Source organism: Neomonachus schauinslandi, chromosome 9 (assembly GCF_002201575.2).
Source record: "Neomonachus schauinslandi chromosome 9, ASM220157v2, whole genome shotgun sequence".
NCBI classification, from domain to species: domain Eukaryota; kingdom Metazoa; phylum Chordata; class Mammalia; order Carnivora; family Phocidae; genus Neomonachus; species Neomonachus schauinslandi.
Window position 1 is genome coordinate 39,165,066 of NC_058411.1, and position 18,893 is coordinate 39,183,958.

Here is an 18,893-nt window from a genome sequence, read left to right on the forward strand (position 1 = left end):
ACCTAAAGATAAATAATTTACTCAGGTTGCTGAGGGCGCACCAGCTGGGCTCAGGTCTCCAATCCTGATCCTCGAGCTGGTACTCATGGACCATCTGGACTGAAACTGCACTTTCCCGTCCAGGAACCAGGCAAGTGTCTTTTGCAACTGCTTTCCAAATCTAAAACAAGGTGCTAACTCAGTCGGGGTTCACTGGGTGTGGGTGTGGGTGAGAGCATGGCGTGGGTGGAAAATTGATAGTCTGTTCCCTTCATTTAAAGAAGGAAAGAACGCGATCATAGGTCGGAATATCTGTGCTCTTCCTTTTGACACAACCCGAGCTTTGAAACTATATGTCCTCAAAACAACTGTTAAAAGAACTGTTCGTGATGTGACAAACCTTGTGGCTACTGTACTAACAGCAGTCCCGCCAATCTTAAAGTCCTCCATGCCTTCTGTCCCTACAGCAACCCTTCAGTAGGCGCAGACGCAGGCGAAGCGAGCGTAGCAGTTGCGGGGTTCTGAACACTGACCGCGGCGTGCGGAGATTCCCAACATCCTCCGCGCAGCCCAGGGCGCGGCTCCCGCCGCCGGGTGGTGGAGGGCGGGGTTGAGGGGGGCGGTGCGAAACTAGGCGCGCCCGGGCCGCCCCTCCCGCCTGCCCACCATCTGGGCGGAGCCGGGGCCGGGAGGCTCTCCGGCCTTGGGGGAGGTGGCCGCGCTGAGTGCTGCGCGCTGCTCGGCGGCTACGACGCGGTCAGTTTTTCCCCCCTCGGAGCCGGGCGCGCGCGGCCGCGATGAGCTGGGAGTTGCTGCTGTGGCTGCTGGTGCTGTGCGTGCTCCTCGCGCTCGTGGTGCAGCTGCTGCGCTTCCTGCGGGCGGATGGCGACCTGACCCTGCTGTGGGCCGAGTGGCAGGGGCGACGTCCAGGTGAGGACCGGCAGCCGCGCCTCCTGAGGGGGAGGCCGGGCTCCGTGCGGCCGTCCCCGCTGTCGCCGCATCCCTCCGGGTGGCGTGGGGCTTCCGCGCCTTTCGCTGGGGCTCCCTGTCGGGGAGGAAAAAGCCGGGGCCAAGGAGGCTGTCCTGCTCCTTGGTCTCTGGTGGGGTCAGCGGAGGACTTGCCCGCTCGCCAAACTAGGAGGGCGCTGGAACGGGCGGGGCGCCCTCGGGACTCTTACCCTGCGTCCCAGGGGTTCAGCTGCTGCGTCCATGGAGGACACCACTTGGACAAACAGTGCCCGTCCCCTGAGTCTGTAAGGAAGCCTCCTTTTCAGAATTGGAGCCCGGTTTATTTACTTCCAGAAGTTGTTCCCTCTTCCCGAGTGGTGAAATAAAAGGAGTGTCCAGACTTACCCCCCTCCCTACTCACGTCCTGGGATAAAAGTATCACCCTAGAAAGAACTGGATTTTGCCTGGGGCGAGATCATTCCTGGCATACTGAGGGGCATTCTGCCTCTCCCACTTTCATCGGTACCCTGGTTAAAATTCGGTGGTCGTTTCCTAAACACATTCTTTGTGCTCAAGCGATGTGACACGACCTCTAGCCTTTACAGAGACTTAAAAGTAGGCGTTGTTAATCTTATTTGCCCGATAGGGAACCAGTGTGCAGACATTAAATGACCTACCCAGAGCTAGGCTTTGGATCCATAAGCGCTAGGGGAAGTGGGGTTTCCCTGGACCTAGTTTCCTGTGTGAAAATACCCAAAGCATGTGAGGAAGTTTACTTGGAAGTGATAGCTAGCAGTGGAGAAGATAGACTCCGCTTTCCAAACGGGCCTGGGAGGCAGGGCAGCCGTATGGCTCCCAAGGGTATCAAAACTGGTCTTGAGGACCAAAGAAAAATCTTAGATGGTACAGTGTTTTGTATCCCTCCAAAGCTCAACCCTACTGCACAAAATCTTATTCCTTAATATTTGATTTGTCTCGTTGCATTTTTCTGGGGGATAACATCTGGAGTGCTGACATTATTGAGTTGGTGGAAAATACACCTCTGCAAGGTCAACACTACAAAACTATGGCAAATAGATGGCTGTGATTGTCAGACCTTCTCTGGATCAGTCCTTCTTTTGTCTGATGGCTGCCTTGTGGCTACTTTGTGGATATTTCCATTTGATCCTGAGTGCTTTTGTGTTAACTTGGACTTGAGATTACCTAAAAATCGTTTTTTTTTAAATTTAATTCTGCAAAAGTTATTCAGTCCATTAGTTATGTCAAGTGCTGAAGAAGAAAAATGTTGACAGTGTCTCACAGCTAGTTAAAGTTATTATCACATATCAAGCAAAAAATAAAAATAGTTCTTAAGAAATTCACTTAATCTTTTCAGTGTTTTGCTGGAAAAATAGTTTTGAAGGATTTTAAGATACATTTAATTACATTGCTATTATTATTATGAACTAGAATAGGCTAATTTGCATACTAATTTGATACCTTATCATTTATCTAAGTAAATAAATTACATTAAAAGTTATTCCCCCAAAACAGTTATAAAGTTAAATGGCAATGGCTTTTAAATTTTAATTTAAGTTTTAATTTTTAAATTTAGTCATTCTTAAACCTGTATTGACTGTAGAGTAAGCTTTCTAGAACTCTTTTTTTATGTATAAAGCACAGATATACATATATATATGCAGCACATAAATGGATATACAGTATATCTGGTGTTAAAATTTCTTGGGGGAATTTTTAGGGAAAAAATCACTAGAAAGACCACTGGGGGTTGGGAGGGTGATAATAAAACAAAGTTAAAGCCACATGGAGATACACTCAGGTTCCCAGAACAGTTTAGACTGGAAAGACGAGCAGACTCTATTAAGGTAAAAAATATATATATTTTATAAATAAGTAAATCCTCCTTGTCTTCTCCATAGGTTTATTATTTTTGTCACCTTAGAAAATAGACAATATACTCACATGCTACAAAACTCAATGACACAAAAGGATATGTGGTGAAAAGCTGCCCCCAGCCACCAAGTACGCCTCTCTGGAGGCAACCAACATTTCCCACCTTTTATGTATCCTTCTAGAGAAATTCTATGTGTTTCTAAGGATATATATCACATGGTGAAATTGAAGGGCGACTAACTTCAGATACTGAACATAGATCCAGAAAAGTCCATGGCACAAGTCCAGAGGAGGAAGACTCCAGCAGCAGCACACCAGAGGAAAACTCGGGTTTTAGTTGGCAGTAACCTCAGTGTGAGTGGACTCTGAAATGACTGCCAGAAAAGATTTGGCAAGCCTGGGAGGCATGTAGTGTGTGAAGCAAACATGGCAGTCCACAACCGATGTCTTCTGAATGGCTGCTCGTATGTGTCGGCCTCTGTGCTGGACCCTGGGACACCCCAGTGGCCGAGGCAGCCATTGTCCAGACCCCACGGGAGTCCTGGATCCTTCTCTGGCCAGTTCTCTTCAGCAGAAGCATTGGCCAGCTAGAGTTTGTGCAGAGGGGTGTGAGACAAAGAGTGAGGAAACCTTAAGCCATGTCATATGAGGGAAGGTCACAGACATTGGAGGTGTTTATTTAGCCTTAGAGAAGCAAGAGATGAGAGGATCTGGGATCATGACCTGAGCCGAAGGCAGACGCTTAACGACTGAGCCACCCAGGCGCCCCTTCATTGTTGGTTTTAAGTCATATTTGCTTAGTGGTGTAAACGTGAAGAGATTTTTGTGAGCTGTATACTAGTTAGTAAATAGTTACAAACAATTATATTCAGTCTGTAGTCTGAGTATTGCAGAACTTTGGAACAATGAGCTGTCGATGAGTGAATACGTGATTATCTGAATATACATTCTGCTCTTCCTGATGGGAGTCCTCTGTTGTGCATTTCCATAGAAGTACATCATATGATAGGAAGGCATTGTAGCCTAGAAGCCAGTATTTGGGATGTTTCCCACCTTAGTTCAGATACTTACATGAAACCTCTTTCCTGAAGACAAGTTGTATTTTCTTGAATGGCTAAGAAATAGTTGGATTTTAAAAGATTGATCATATTAAAATGTGGGCACCATAGGCTAGTGGTCAGAGTGTGGCTTTGGAGCTTATATCCCAGCTCTGCTAGGGTTGTGGGGTGCTTACTCAAGTTACTGATGGAGTTCTTTCTATATTCCGGTCTCTGTGCTAGGCACTGGACAATGAACAAGGCAGATAGGGTCCCAGCCTTAAGGGAATTTATAGTCTAGTTCGGTAAATTAATGCCTGTAATCCTGTTTCCTTTTTTTATAAAATTAAGATAGTTCTTATTTCCTAAGTTTCTTGGGAGGGTTCTAATGAGATAATGTGTTTAAGCACGTAGGAAGTAATAAAAAATATTAAGCCATTATAGTTAGGAACCCCATTGCCCCTGGCTGGAGAAATTAGAACACACAAGTTAGTGGGTGAATATTCTATGTGTTGCTGCTGAAAAGTCTATTTGTTAAACACTTTTAGCAATAAGTAGTTGACATTTTCTTGAGCACTGAGTATGTGTCAGACACTGCTCTGGATACTTATTTTAACTCATTTTTCTCAACAGTGCTATGAGGGAGGTTTTATTATTAACCCAATTTTCCAGTTGTGGAACGTTAAGGCACCAAGTTTTCACAGGGCATTTCCTTGCTGTGTGTGATGGAGCCAGGATTTGAACCCTGGCAGTCTGCAGAGCTCATACTGTTACCCCCGACAATTAGGTTTTAGAATGGTTTGACTAAAACAGTAAACTGATTTCCCAATTTTAATTTTTATGATCTCAAATCAGAAATGTGTGTTGTGATTCCTTTTTTACTTTTTTTTTTTAAAGATTTTATTTACTTATTTGAGAGAGAGAGAGTAAGCATGAGCAGGGGTAGGGCCGGAGCGACAAGCCGACTCCTCATGAGCAGGGGGCGAGAGGAGCCTGATCTGGGGCTTGATGCCAGGACCCTGAGATTATGACCTGAGCCGAAGTCAGATGTTTAACTGAGCCACCCAGGGGCCCCTACTGTTTTTGATGAATAACACATATTTTAATAAAGAAAGCACACAGGAGTGTTGTACCACAGTGACTCTCTAGGAATTCAGATAGACGGTGGCTATCATGTCTTGTAGTGCAAGTGAGTTTTTCAGTGGAGAAAAGGAGAACCAATCACTCCTCATTGCTTTAGTGTTGTAACATTTTTACAGTTTTTTTTGTTTTGTTTTGTTTTTAAGATTTTATTTATCTATTTGAGAGAGAGAGCGAGAGCAGGGGCTGGGGAGAGGGGCAGAGGGAGAGAGCTGAGCAGGCAGCCCGATGCAGGGCTCCATCCCAGGACCCTGGGATCATGACCTGAGCCGAAGTCAGATGCTTAACCGACTGAGCCACCCAGGCATCCTTTTATTCATGCTTTAAAAAAAAAAATTAGGTAGGAGGTGTTTCTGAGGATATTTAATTAAAAAAATTTTAAATCACTTTATTGAGCTATGATTAGCATGTTAAAAAAACTGTACATATTTAACGTATACAACTCAGTGAGTTTGAGTTAAGTATATGTGTGAGCATCACCAGAATCAAGGCCATAAATATAAGATATTGCAAATTTTAAACTCTACACATGATGTCTTCATATTTAGTGGTATGGTTTAAGACTATCTTTTTGGTAATCTTTAATTATGGGGTGTAATCCATAGCTCATTTCCTGCTCACTCCACACTTGTTTCCCACTAGAATGGGAGCTGACTGATATGGTGGTCTGGGTGACTGGAGCATCGAGTGGGATCGGCGAGGAGCTGGCTTGCCAGCTGTCTAAACTGGGAGTCTCCCTTGTGCTGTCAGCCAGAAGAGTGCAGGAGCTGGAAAGGGTGAAAACAAGGTGCCTTGGTGAGTAAATCTAAAATGGCCGCAGTGCTTCCTAGAAATAAACCAGAATCCAAATTCAAATACAATTTTGAGAATTTTAGAGGGAAGCGTGGGATTTTCCCAGGCAGTCAACTCTGGTTCCAAATGTTCCAAGCGCTCAGATCCAAATCCTCTTCCTTTGGGCATCTCTTCATTAGCTGCCCTTGGCTTATTCTTCTCTTTTTCTGATGCCTTTCTAATTCACTTTTTTTTTTTTTAAGTTTTAGTTTTATTTCCAGCTAGTTAACATACAGTGTCATATTAGTTTCAGGTGTACAATATAGTGTTTCAATGCTTCCATACATTCCCCGGTGCTCATCAAGATGAGTGTACTCCTTAATCCCATCCCCTATTTCAGCCCCTCCCCCAGCCACCTCCTCTCTGGTAACCATTAGTTTGTTGTCTAGAGTTAAGAGTCTGTTTCCTGATTTGTCTTTCTCTCTCTATTTTTTCCCTTTGCTTGTTTGTTTCTTAAATTCCACATATGAGTGGAATGTGGTATTTGTCTTTCTCTGACTGACTTATCTAGCTTAGCATTATACTCTGTAGCTCTATCCATGTCATTGCAAATGACAAGATTTCATTCTTTTTAATGGCTGAGTAGTATTCCATTAATGGCTGAGCTAGAGAGAGATATATATATACACACACATATATATATATATCTCACATCTTCTTGATCCATTCATTAATCACTGGACACAGGTTGCTTCCATATATTAGCTATTGTAAATAATGCTGCTATAAACATAGGGGTGCATGTATCCCTTTGAATTAGTGTTTTTGTATTCTTTGGTTAAATACCCAGTAGTGCAATTACTGGATTGAAGGTAGTTCTGTTTTTAACTTTTGAGGAACCTTCACACTGTTTTCCACAATGGCTGCACCAGTTTGCATTCCCAACAGTGCACGAGTATCCTTTTTTCTCCACATCCTCACTAATATGTGTTGTTTCTTGTGTTGTTGATTTTAGCCGTTCTGACAGGTGTGAGGTGATATCTCATTGTGGTTTTGATTTGCATTTCCCTCATGATAAGTGATGATGAGCATCTTTTCATGTGTCTGTTGGCTACCTGAATGTTTTCTTTGGAGAAATGTCTGTTCATCTTTTTCTGCCCCTTTTTTTTTAGGTTTTTATTTAAACTCCAGTTAACATGCAATGTATTATTAGTTTCAGGTGTACAATTTACTGATTCAACACTTATATAAACACCTGGAGCTCATCACAAAACGTGCCCTCCTTAATCCCCATCACCTATTCAACTCCCCCCACCCCCCTCACCTCACCTCTGGTAGCCGTCAGTTTGTTCTCTATAGTTAAAATTCTGCTTCTTGGTTTGCTTCTCTCTCTTTTTTCCCTATACCTGTTTCTTTTTTTTTTTTTTTAAAGATTTTATTTATTTATTTGACAGAGAGAGACATAGCGAGAGAGGGAACACAAGCAGGGGGAGGGGGGGAGGGAGAAGCAGACTCCCCGCCGAGCAGGGAGCCTGATGTGGGACTCGATCCCGGGACTCCAGGACCATGACCCGAGCCAAAGGCAGTCGCTTAACCGACTGAGCCACCCAGGCGCCCCCTATACCTGTTTCTTAGTGCTCGCTTCAGCAGCACATATACTAAAATTGTTTTGTTTCTTAAATTCCACATATGAGTGAAATCATGTGGTATTTGTCCCTCTCTGACTGACTGACTTCACTTAGCGTAATACTCTAGCTCCACCCACGTCATAGCAAATTCTGCCCATTTTTAAATTGGGTTGTTTTTGGGGGGGTTGAGTTTTTGTAAGTTGTTTATATATTTTGGATACTAGGCTTTTACTAGAAATGTCATTTGCAAATATCTTCTCCCATCCAGTACGTTGCCTTTTAGTTTTTTTTTTTTTAAAGATTTTATTTATTTATTTGAGACAGAGAGAATGAGATACAGAGAGCATGAGAGGGAGGAGGGTCAGAGGGAGAAGCAGACTCCCTGCCGAGCAGGGAGCCCGATGCGGGACTCGATCCAGGGACTCCGGGATCATGACCTGAGCCGAAGGCAGTCGCTTAACCAACTGAGCCACCCAGGCGCCCTGCCTTTTAGTTTTGTTGATTGTTTCCTTGACTGTGCAGAAGCTTTTTATTTTGATGTAGGCCCAATAGCTTTTGTTTCTCTTGCCTCAGGAGACAGAGCTAGGAAGAAGTTACTACAGCTAATGTCAAAGAAGTTACTGCCTGTGTTCCTTTTTAGGATTTTTTTTTTTTCCTTTTTAAGTAGGCTGCACGCCCAGCCTGGAGCCCAGCACGGGGCTTGAACTCAAGCAACCCTGAGATCAAGACCTGAGCTGAGATCAAGAGTTGGATGCTTAGCCAACTAAGCCACCCAGGCACCCCTCCCTTCTAGGATTTTGATGGTTTCCTGTCTCACATTTAAGTCTTTAATCCATTTTGAATTTATTTTTGTGTATGGTCTAAGAAAGTAGTCCAGGTTTCATTCTTTTCATATCCCTGTCCAGTTTTCCCCACACCATTTGTTGAAGATTGTTGTCTTTTTCCCATTGGGCATTCTTTCCTGCTTTGTAAAAGAGTAATTGACCATATAATTGTGGGTTTATTTCTGGATGTTCTATTCTGCTCCATTGATCCATGTGTGCCTTTCTACTTTTCTTTTGCACTGACTCTTGGTATTAGGGAGTGACCACCAATTCTTTCAAATGCTGGTGGGTTTTCAGTGACCACGTATCTTATATTTTTGTCTTAGAGAAAGAACAGTTTGGTTGTTATGGCATACATGTATGTAATCATAGAAGTTGAATTATGATCCTTCATTTTGCTAACATGTCAGATATTAAAGTCATATGGGATGCTATAAAATTTTTGTTATAAAAATGAAAGAATGGGAATTGAATTAGGTTGTAAAATGCAGCTTGAGGTAATATTCATATTCATATTAGAGCAACAATGCTAATTTTTAATTTTTTTGGCCTGGGTTTTAGTGTAGTTATGTTCACATGAAAGCAGTCCTAAGTAATAAAGTGATTATTTCTCGTGGGACATTTAGTACCTAAAATGAGATAATTTTGCATTTTCAAGCAGACCATTTTTTTGGTGATCTCTCTACCTGTCATTCTTTAAACATTAACCACCCAAAAAAGAGGAGTCCGCAGCCAAGGCCAGAAGGCCTCTTTCAGGACATCGCTTACAGAGGCCTCTCGTGTTTTGCACGGGGACACTCCCTCTGGTAGTTGTTCCTCCAGCTGTGGAGACTTGCAAGTCCTGTACTGGCAGAAACGAACCATGTCAGCATTTCTTGGCTGGAGTGAGGCTGATTGTTTTCCTTTCTTCTGTCCGATCATTGGTGCAAGCATTTCCATCTCTTTAAGACAGTTCATGTTTCACAGTTTAGACTTTGCCTGTAAAACCTTTCTACCTCTTTTATTTTCTCTCCTTGCTTGTTTTTCGTATTGGCATTACTTGTTGTATTTCAAGGTTAGAGCCTTATTCTTTTGATGAACACTAATAGAAAGGGCCAGTCTAGCTCCATGTGTTTCTTGATTGGGAATTTCAGGATTGTGTCCTTTTGCTTGTTTGCTTCCTGGAATCCTTTTCTCTGGAAGGAAGCTTCTATGTGTCATGTGACTGGGGAACTCTGAATGTTTTACTAGTATAAGGCATAAATTGTTTTTATTTTTTAATGTGTGTAAAAGAGCAACTATATTTTGTGCACCTATCATAAGACAAATGTTCCTCTGTTCTTCTAAAGAAATAGCTCTAAAATTTCTGCTTTTTTTTTTTTAGCTTGTAGTATAATCTTGATTTCTTTTAGAGTCTGTTCCAATGTTAGATTGTATATATTCACGTTGAAGAGAGCCATCCTTCTTCCTGTGGACCCAGCCAGCATTTTGTCTGATAAGATGTTGCCTCATTACCACCAGTGCTCTCGGTCACTGAGAGAAATTCTTCCACAAGGCCCCCCAGAAATGAGTTTGTTGCCAAGTCTAGTTGTAGGGTGGGTGTTAAACTTAATGCAAGTAGCGAGAAGCCTGATCAAACTATCTTATGACTTCTGCACTAATTTTTAAATGTCTTTATCTAGAGAATGGCAATTTAAAAGAAAAAGATATACTGGTTTTGCCGCTTGACCTGACTGATAGAAGTTCCCACGAAGCAGCTACCAAAGTGGTTCTCCAGGAGTTTGGTAAAGTAAGGAGCCATTTTGAATCAATAAGTCTTGCTTTGACACAGCCACAAAAGAGATTCCCATCTTTGTGCGATCACTGAAAGGGCTTTAGGTAAATGGGTCTGTGTAGTGGGATCAGTGCCCACGAGTCTCTTATACTCGAATTCTTGGCGTTATGTAGTTCGCACTTTCCATACCTTGACAAGTACTAATTACTCAATGTGGAACAAAAGAAGGTAAAAATTCACTGTGTCTTTTATTTTTGTGACACTTAAAAAAAGTCACTTAAGATGGGAAATTAATTGCACAGGTGAATTCTGGTTTTCATTTTCTCTCTTCATTGCTGACTTCTGAAAATTCACCATTCCATTGATTTTTTTCAAGTTAATGATAAAACCAACCATCCCTAAGAATTGCATCAGTCCATTTACAAGTCATCCCCAGAGTGCCCCTTTTCTGATTTTTTTAACTAGATCGACATTCTGGTCAACAATGCTGGAAGATCCCAGCGTTCTCTGTGCATGGACACCAGCCTGGATGTCTTCAAGGAGCTAATAGAACTTAACTACTTAGGGACGGTGTCCTTGACAATGTGTGTTCTGCCTCACATGATCGAGAGGAAGCAAGGAAAGATTGTTATTGTGAATAGCCTCCTGGGTATCTTATCTGCGCCCCTTTCTAGTGGATATTGTGCCAGCAAACATGCTCTGCGGGTAAGGCTGCTCAAACTCAACTCTGATGGTACTGATCTAAATATGTATATGGGGGATATGACCATCACTGCCAGAGGTCATGGGAACTGGGCAGTGATGTAGGGAGACAGCAGAAGAGACCCAAAGAGACCTTTGGTAGAGGACATCCCCAGAAGATGCTAAAAAAGACTTGAATCTCACAGGCCTCTTCCTAATTCAGCGAACATGTATTGAGTATCTACACTGTGCCATGCCATGCCCTGCAACAGATCTTGGGGGTATAAAGATAAGAAACGGTCCCTACCCTCAAGAAGTGTTCAGTCTAGTCAACCTGTCACCCTTATCCTCATCTCTACCATATCTTCATGGCAAATTTGGGATCTACCCCTCACTTCTTCCACACATACTTGAGGTTGTACTTGTCGTTCTCATTCTGTGGCTTCTTTTTCCTTCCCCGTTGTGGTTGGTATTTGTTTTACCTGGTCTAAATATATATGCATGTCAGAAATAGGAGCTCCCCACTGGATGAGTAGCCCTGGGCTTCATATCCTTACTGGGACTAGGCTTGACTCTGTTGACCGTGGCTTCACTGAAAGAAGAAAAGCTAGTCATGGCAGAGGCTAGGAGAAATGCTTGATTTGGGTTGCATAAGTTACTAGAGGTAAATATTGAAAAGAAATGAAGTTTTAATGTTGGCTTAAGAGTAGATATGAAGAAATATTATTAAACTGTAATGTGGAACAGATTAGATCCTAAGGCCAATAGGAGACACATAATTTATAATTAATGCTGCTGAAGGTCAGTGTGAGTAGAATATTGTACCGTTGGGATAATGAGATGGAACAGCTGAATGGTGCTCACAGTTTCATGAAGATCTGAAGCTGGTTCTTTAGGGTATCCTCTTTCTGCTGGGGAGAGCAGATAGTTGCAAAGTGGTGAGCCGGATGCGACACTGATGATGTCCCCATATGTGGTGCTGGGTAGTAGTCACTTCCTGCAGAGCAGTTGGGCAAGTCTCAGGCAGGCAGGTGAGGGAAGGCAGCCAAGTTTCTCATGACATGGAGAGTGCTTTCAGTAAAACACAACCTGAGTTATCTGGCCTGCCTGCCAGGACTCACTGTTTTCTTACTGGATGTCCTCTGATACAACATGGCAGGTTGAGACTCCAGTTAGTTAAACCAGTAGCTGAACCCTGGGACCAGGAAGCACTTTTCGAAGAACACTTCTTCCCTGATTCCCAACAAGCTCTAGAGTGAATTTGTTTATCATTGAAAAGTTCACACTCTATACCAGATGTGATTTCAGACAAGGAGATGTATTAGCATCTGATGGATTGGCTTTCATGGTGTCCTCATACTCTTTTGTTATAGAGAGGCAAAAGGTTAAGGGTATGAGAGTTCTTGAATTTACAAAGCCTTTTTTCCTGTCCATCTGAGTCAGCCACTTTATTAATCTCTGATAGCGTGAACCCTCACCGCCCCTGTTTATTAGTGGTCAGCATTAGGAGCTGGGAACTGTTTAGTGTTGGACCATGAATGAACACACTCTGGGTTAGCTATTTAGACTCTTCAGTGGTTAACTCAGCTTATACCAATGTAGTCTTGGAACATTTCCTAATTTAGAAAAGAGATGAGGGGGGAAGTAGATGTTTATTCCCTATTTGGTTTAGAAATGGCCAATATCTTTAAGTCTAGAAGGTTTAGCTTGTTTTTACAAAAGCCATCAAGTAAGCAGTCGTATTATTTTTTTTTAACCAGCCATGCAGTCTCTTGCTAACCCTAAAAATAAATGTTTGCTGAAATGAATTGTCTGTTAAAATAGTAATATAAATAGAAAACATTGAATTCTTACTCTCTGATAATTTCCGTTAAGTATTACTAACCCTTCTCGCTCCCTCTGCTGTCAGCACTGGCACTTTAGACCACTAGGAGGGATAAGAGAGGCCCAACCTCAGTGATTCTCAGTGGAGAACACGCACCTCTTTTGGAGTGGGGAGCTGGGGACTGGTGTGAGGAGGGTGTCTCGGAATAATCTCCAGGGAGAGTTTTCCACTTGTCCAGCACCTACCATAAAAAATCACTTGATGGCATGAGCCACCACTGCCAAAAGGGGTGAACTCTTCCTACCAGAAGATGAGGATGCCTGAGGATGCCTGTTCTAGATTGCCCCCAGTCTTACAGCTAAAAATGTTTAATAAGCTTGCCCAGTTATATTTCCCATCCTTTACTTGGCATTTCAAAACATATTTTGATTATGTGCCACTATTGTCCCCCATAAAAAGTTGAAGAAAAGTAATTTCATGCTAAGAGCAAATATGAGATGTGTGTATTTAATTTTATTTGTTGCCTTTTTTTTTTTTTTCCATTAGGGTTTTTTTAATTGCCTCCGAGCTGAACTTGCTACATACCCAGGTATAGTAATTTCTAACATTTGTCCAGGACCTGTGCAATCAAATATTGTGAAGAATTCCCTATTTGAAGACGTCCAAAAGGTAAAAATGTCTAGTTTGAGAATAATTTGAATGCCTTAGTAGTTATATATTGGTATTGTATCACTATGTCTCAGGGTTTAGAATTTTTTCTAACATGTTAGACTAACATGTTACCATGTTATGAATTATTTACAAAACTTACCTCATGGCACTGGGAACACTGTTAAGGTTAGCTGATGGTGCTTTGGCATTCAGTTTTAATAAAGACTAAAGAAATTGAGAAGATTCTGGTTATAAGGAATCCACTATTATGTGGGCTGTCAGTATTCTTAAAGCCCAGCTTCTGTCAATTCACAAATTATAGCAACATTGAAAGGTTCTGTGTGGCTGAATTTTAGTACTTTAAATCTTCCTGGGATTTTCAAGAGGGGCTATGGTGAAGGAGCTTAGGAAAAGCCTTGCCGAACTAAGATAATTTTAGGTTAGCTTCACCTGTGCTGAGCACAGGCCTGTGCTCCCTCAGCTCATGGGTTATACATAGTGAGTTACCCAGTGGATGACAAATGTCTTGTGAAGAATCCAGTCTCACTCAATCATCCAAAATCCCCCTAAAGACCGTGAAATTTTCCTTCTTCTCCATGAGGATCGATTTCTACTGAGACATAAATCTATTTCTGCTTGTGTGTAAAAGTTTACAGATACCATTTATATTTTCACATTTTCTGTGGAGGCTCTGGGGTAAAACAGAATGAGCGTGCTATTCTAGGAATCAGGTGACTTGGACTGCAGAACTGTTTGCTGCTAATGATCTGTGTGAGCACAGCCGAGTCACTACCTTTCTGGGCCTGTTTATTTATTTGTAGAATGGTCGGGGGTTAACTAGGTGAGCAGTACCAGATTTGTTCACTACCAGAAACTGCTTTTATCTTCTTCCTCCATTTTATCCCCATGGAGTCTACATCTTCTAGAACTTCTCTTGCTAAATGGATTAGTAATTTGTTTAAAAACTTTTATTGCTAAAATGACATATAATTATCAGTAAAGACATTAAAGGTGATCTAAGGAAAAAGCAAAGAACCTTCTCTTTTGTTGAGCCTGCACAATCTTATCTGGTAAGTGTATGATTTCTCTTAGGCTTTTGGAAATACTACAAATAGCTTATAGACACCCATTAGTAGCTATGGGGATACAAAGGGTCATGAGGTCCCACTGAAAGGTCACTCCACTAGATGACCTCTACGTCCTTTCCAGCTTAAAAGTTCTGTTAAATTACTTGGATAAATACACAGCATTCACTTAATTCTTTTTTTAACATTTTCTTAGACTATTGGCGTTGATACAGCCCAGTCCCACAAGATGGCGACCAGTCGTTGTGTGCGGCTGATGTTAATCAGCATGGCCAATGATTTGAAAGAAGTTTGGATCTCGGATCACCCTTTTTTGTTAATAACATATTTTTGGCAATATATGCCAACCTGGGCCTTGTGGCTAACCAACAAGTTAGGGAAGAGAAGAATTGAGAACTTTAAGAATGGTTTGGTAAGACCCATTTATGCACTTCTTAATATATATCAGTCTTGTAGGAAAGTATGAAATCTTCTAGTACTTGAAAACTTGTCTTACTAACCCTCCACCAACCTCATGATGTAAATACAAAAGAGATAAAAAGAATTGTGTTCCCTGTGCATATCTGTTGGTTTACTATAAATGACCACTGGTCTTGGAGAAAGAAGTTTCTCCAAGGTAAAATCAAATCAAGGATTGCCATTTTCTGTTCTGCACTTCCTGATTGATCAGTGTATGGATCAAAATACTCTTTTTCCACTGCTTTTCACCACAAGTTCCTACCTGGTATGGTCTCCTTGGGTTGATACCTGGCCTCCCTTCCCATTTCCCCCAGGATGAGGTATATCTCAGGCCCATGCTTAACTCTGTCAAAGACTTACCATGCTGTTAAAACTCATGCACATTCCCTGTGTAGTGCTGGTTCCTTTGGCCTCATTCTGGAAGCACTGTGCACATATGATATGTGCCAAAAGCCCATGTCTGAAAAAATACGGTGATTATTCATTCTTTTGGCATTCATTCTTACAGAAAAGTGAGGAATATTATGAGCTATTTCTGAGAAAATTGTGACCATCTGTAATGTATAAAGATCACAGAAAATGTAATGAGTTAAAGCTAAAAATTATGGGTATGATAATGCAAAGAAAGGCCATTTCTGTAGATGGTTTTTATTGTTAAAGTATTTTTTCAATGACTACTACCTTCTTTTAGAAAAAAGGTAGCAGGGATTGATCTATAAAGAGAATTATTCAGTGGAAGCATACTATATGTATCATTATATAACCTACCACTATTTAAGCAATCCACAATTTGTTAGGTACTTAATTTGTTCCCAGTTTTTGCAGGACAGTGAAATGAATCTGTAAAAAAAAGCAAACAACCAAAATGACTAAAGAGACTTAAAGGTTATAAAACTAACATGATGCACTAAACAAGTCCCCAGCTTGAAAAATCCTGAAGGAGGCTATTCATTGGCTACCAAGTTGTAATGTGGACGATTTATATGTGTTTTGGTAATGTTGGGATGTAGTAGTGTGGGATGGTTCCAAAGGTAGAGCTTCATCAAAGATTTACATCTGAATTTTAAACTCAGAGGATAGCTGATAGAGTGGTATTGTGTCCAGTGATGGATAAGAGTTGAGAAGGAAAGGGCTCCATACTAAGGAGGTGACATAGTGTCCTGGTTAAGAGCATGGAGCCTCTTACCAGGTTCCCTGAGTTGAAATCCCAGCTCTATCCTGTGACCTCATCCCTCAATCTCAGGCAAATTTTTCTCTGTAAGTCAATCTCCCCATCTACAAAATGGAGATTAATGATGCACTTAGTCATAGGATTGTCATGGGGAGTGAGTGAGTATATGGAAAACTCTTAAGACATGTCTTGGAGTGTTATGCTTGTTAATTATTAGCTCTTAATGCTTTTGTTTGGATGGTAGCAGGATATTTAGCTAACAGATAAAGATGAAAGAGTTCAGCAAGAGGGCGGAGAGAGAATACATTCTAGAAATGATTGGGTTCAAGGAAAGAGGGGACCAGGGGCTAGAGTTCTGGTGCCACTATAGCAGTAGTGCTTTTTGGAATGTCCACAAACGTTATTTTGTTTTGTTTATAGATTATCTAACTGTAAAATATAAACATTACTCAGTAAATCAAGCATTTGATTACATCAAATTTTCCTAAAATTTGGTTTTTAAGTTTTTCCTAAAATGATGGCCCTTCTCTTCCAACTACCATCTTTAATATATTGCTTATTACATGGTCTTTTTTTTTTTTAAAGATTTTATTTATTTGAGAGAGAGAGCATGAGCAGAGGGGAGGGACAGAGGGAGAGGAGAAGCAGGCTCCCCACTGAGCAAGGAGCCCGATGTGGGGCTTAATTCCGGGACCTTGAGATCATGACCTGAGCCAAAGGCAGATGCTTAACCAACCGAGCCACCCAGGTGCCCCCGCTTAGTACATGGTCTTATTGCTAATAACTTTTTTATGATAAACTGGGCATCCTTTCATTTCCCAAGAACATTTCTGAGATAAAATACCTCATTCTTTACGCAAAACCATATGAACTGAAAAAATTGTTCCTCAATTTTTTTACTCCGTTTTCTCCTCCCTGCTTTTTTTCTTCCATTATTTTCAATTATGTATATATATATGTATATATATACATATATATATATATATATATCTCCATCTCCTCATTGAAATTTACTTATAAGGCATCTACATTAAGATAATGCCAGTATAGCTTATCAAGCTAAATGTACTTATTGATAATACTTGAATTTATTTCTGTTGTTTAGGCTAGGAACATTATATCTGGAACTTTGTTTTTATGAATATATGTTATTTTTCAGGATCAAGAACAAGAGCTGCACCAAATTGTGTTATTTATTATTTTGTCTTAGTGCACATTCTTAGAAGTGGTAAATGCGTATCTTCCCAAATGAAATGTCACATCTTAAGGATTATCGAGTTGCCTTGGTTTACGCTTTAAGCAATGTACTAGAAGTTCACAAATCATTTTAGAGTTATCTGTCAGATACTTCAATTTTAAATACCCTGACCTATTCTTTGTATTTATTTTGTTTTTCTAAGGATTTATTTTTTTATTATTACTATTATTTTTGAGAGAAAAAAGGGAGAGAATCTCAAGCAGACCCCTGCTGAATGTGGCCCCAATGTGGGGCTCGATCTCACAACCCTGAGATCATAACCTGAGCTGAAATCAAGAGTTGGAGGCTTAACTGACTGAGCTACCCAGTGCCCCAATTCTTTGTATTTATTATAGGCATAATATGCTGGTCCAGCATATTAGTAGAAATGTCAGCATTTAAGAAATGCTGTGGGCAGATGCTAATCAATGATATTTATATCTGATAGAGGGACATAATGATGCTGAGTCCTACAGAGATATTTTTGTGGAGATCTAGAATTCTGGCTATGACTTTTATTCTAATTTAAGCATTTGCCCAGGTTTTATAAGGATTCTTAACGGTGAATCATAATGATATAGCTCCTGAAAACAGAAGGAATTTGTAGGAAAAAAAAAAAAAACTAGGGTAACTATAAGGAGGTTCTGATTCATGTTACTGTCACTTTATTACAGGATGCAGATATCTCTTACTTTAAAACCTGGAAGACAAAACATGACTGAAGGAGGAGTACTTGTATTTTTTAAGCCACTGGAGGTAGAAATGAAAACAGCAATCTTCTTATACACTGAAGACTAACTTCTGATTTTACTTTTCAGTAGATACAACTTTTCTTTCAACATGTAATAATTAATAAAAGATTGCCATGAATCTTGCAATAAAGATATTAACACATACTGCATTCTTGGATAAAAAAAGCATTTTTTGTATTTTTTTAAATTAATTTCAGAGGTAGAGTTTAGTGATTCATCAGTTGCATATAACACCCAGTGCTAATTACATCAAGTGCCCTCCTTAATGCCCATCACCCAGTTACCCCTTCCCCCCACCCACCTCCCCTCCTGCAAGAAAGCATTTTGAAATACTCTAGCATATATTCTTAAAATCTAGGTTAGTAGAATGCTAACCAAAGAATTATAGTAAACATAAATGTATGGAACATTACACGAAGCAGAGTGCAGAATAATGAGCAGATAATAAAGAAGTATCTGAAATGGACCTGCCCCTGAGGTACTCACACTCTTAGAAGAGCTGACAGGTACAAATGACTATAATTTGAAGCAGTAGATAGGGCTCATAGCAGCCATTATTAGACCCCTGTCATATGCCGTTTGCTGTACTAAGGTGCTTTGTGTGAGTTAATTTATTTATTCCTCATAATAGCCCACTAAGGTATGTGGTATTATCCATCTTTATAGAGGAAGAAAGAGATGCTCAAAGCAAGTAGGTATTACTTTCCCAAAGTCACAGAGCTAGTAAGGGGTAAAGCCAGGATTAAACTCAGCTCAGGAAGACCCCATTGACAACGCTTTACTCTAGTTATTAATTTTACTTTTTTTTTACTAGTAGTATTACTTTAAGACTGTATTTATTTATTTGACAGAGAGAGACACAGCGAGAGAGGGGACACCAGCAGGGGGAGTGGGAGAGGGAGAAGCAGGCTTCCCGTGAAGCAGGGAGCCCGATGCAGGGCTTGATCCCAGGACCCCGGGATCATGACCTGAGCCGAGGGCAGATGCTTAACGACTGAGCCACCCAGGCGCCCCACTAGTAGTATTACTTTAATCTTTACCACTTGACAGTAGAAAACA

The 18,893-nt window shown here is 41.0% G+C and overlaps 1 protein-coding gene across 2 annotated transcripts; it reads left to right on the forward strand.

Moving 5' to 3' along the window:
* The first annotated feature begins 648 nt into the window (after positions 1–648).
* DHRS7 (dehydrogenase/reductase 7) lies at positions 649–17,999 on the forward strand. 2 transcript variants are annotated; one of them, XM_021701323.2, is made up of 7 exons: positions 649–909; positions 5,640–5,792; positions 9,882–9,988; positions 10,439–10,678; positions 13,026–13,148; positions 14,412–14,627; positions 17,757–17,999. In XM_021701323.2, the coding sequence occupies exons 1-7, from the start codon at positions 777–779 to the stop codon at positions 17,802–17,804; spliced, it is 1,020 nt and encodes a 339-aa protein (XP_021556998.1). In that variant the 5' UTR covers positions 649–776; the 3' UTR covers positions 17,805–17,999. The 2 variants fall into 2 exon arrangements, with proteins under 2 accessions (XP_021556998.1, XP_044773704.1); XM_044917769.1 differs by lacking the exon at positions 10,439–10,678 and having other exon boundaries at positions 17,757–17,993.
* The last annotated feature ends 894 nt before the right edge of the window (positions 18,000–18,893 follow it).

What these genes read in the sequence shown, in the direction of transcription:
- DHRS7 (XM_021701323.2), top strand. Translation starts at nt 777, where the DNA reads ATGAGCTGGGAGTTGCTGCTGTGGCTGCTGGTGCTGTGCGTGCTCCTC. An exon ending in CCAGCAAACATGCTCTGCGG is followed by an intron (nt 10,679 to 13,025) that starts GTAAGGCTGCTC and finishes TTTTTCCATTAG; the next exon opens with GGTTTTTTTAATTGCCTCCG. An exon ending in AGAACTTTAAGAATGGTTTG is followed by an intron (nt 14,628 to 17,756) that starts GTAAGACCCATT and finishes ACTTTATTACAG; the next exon opens with GATGCAGATATCTCTTACTT.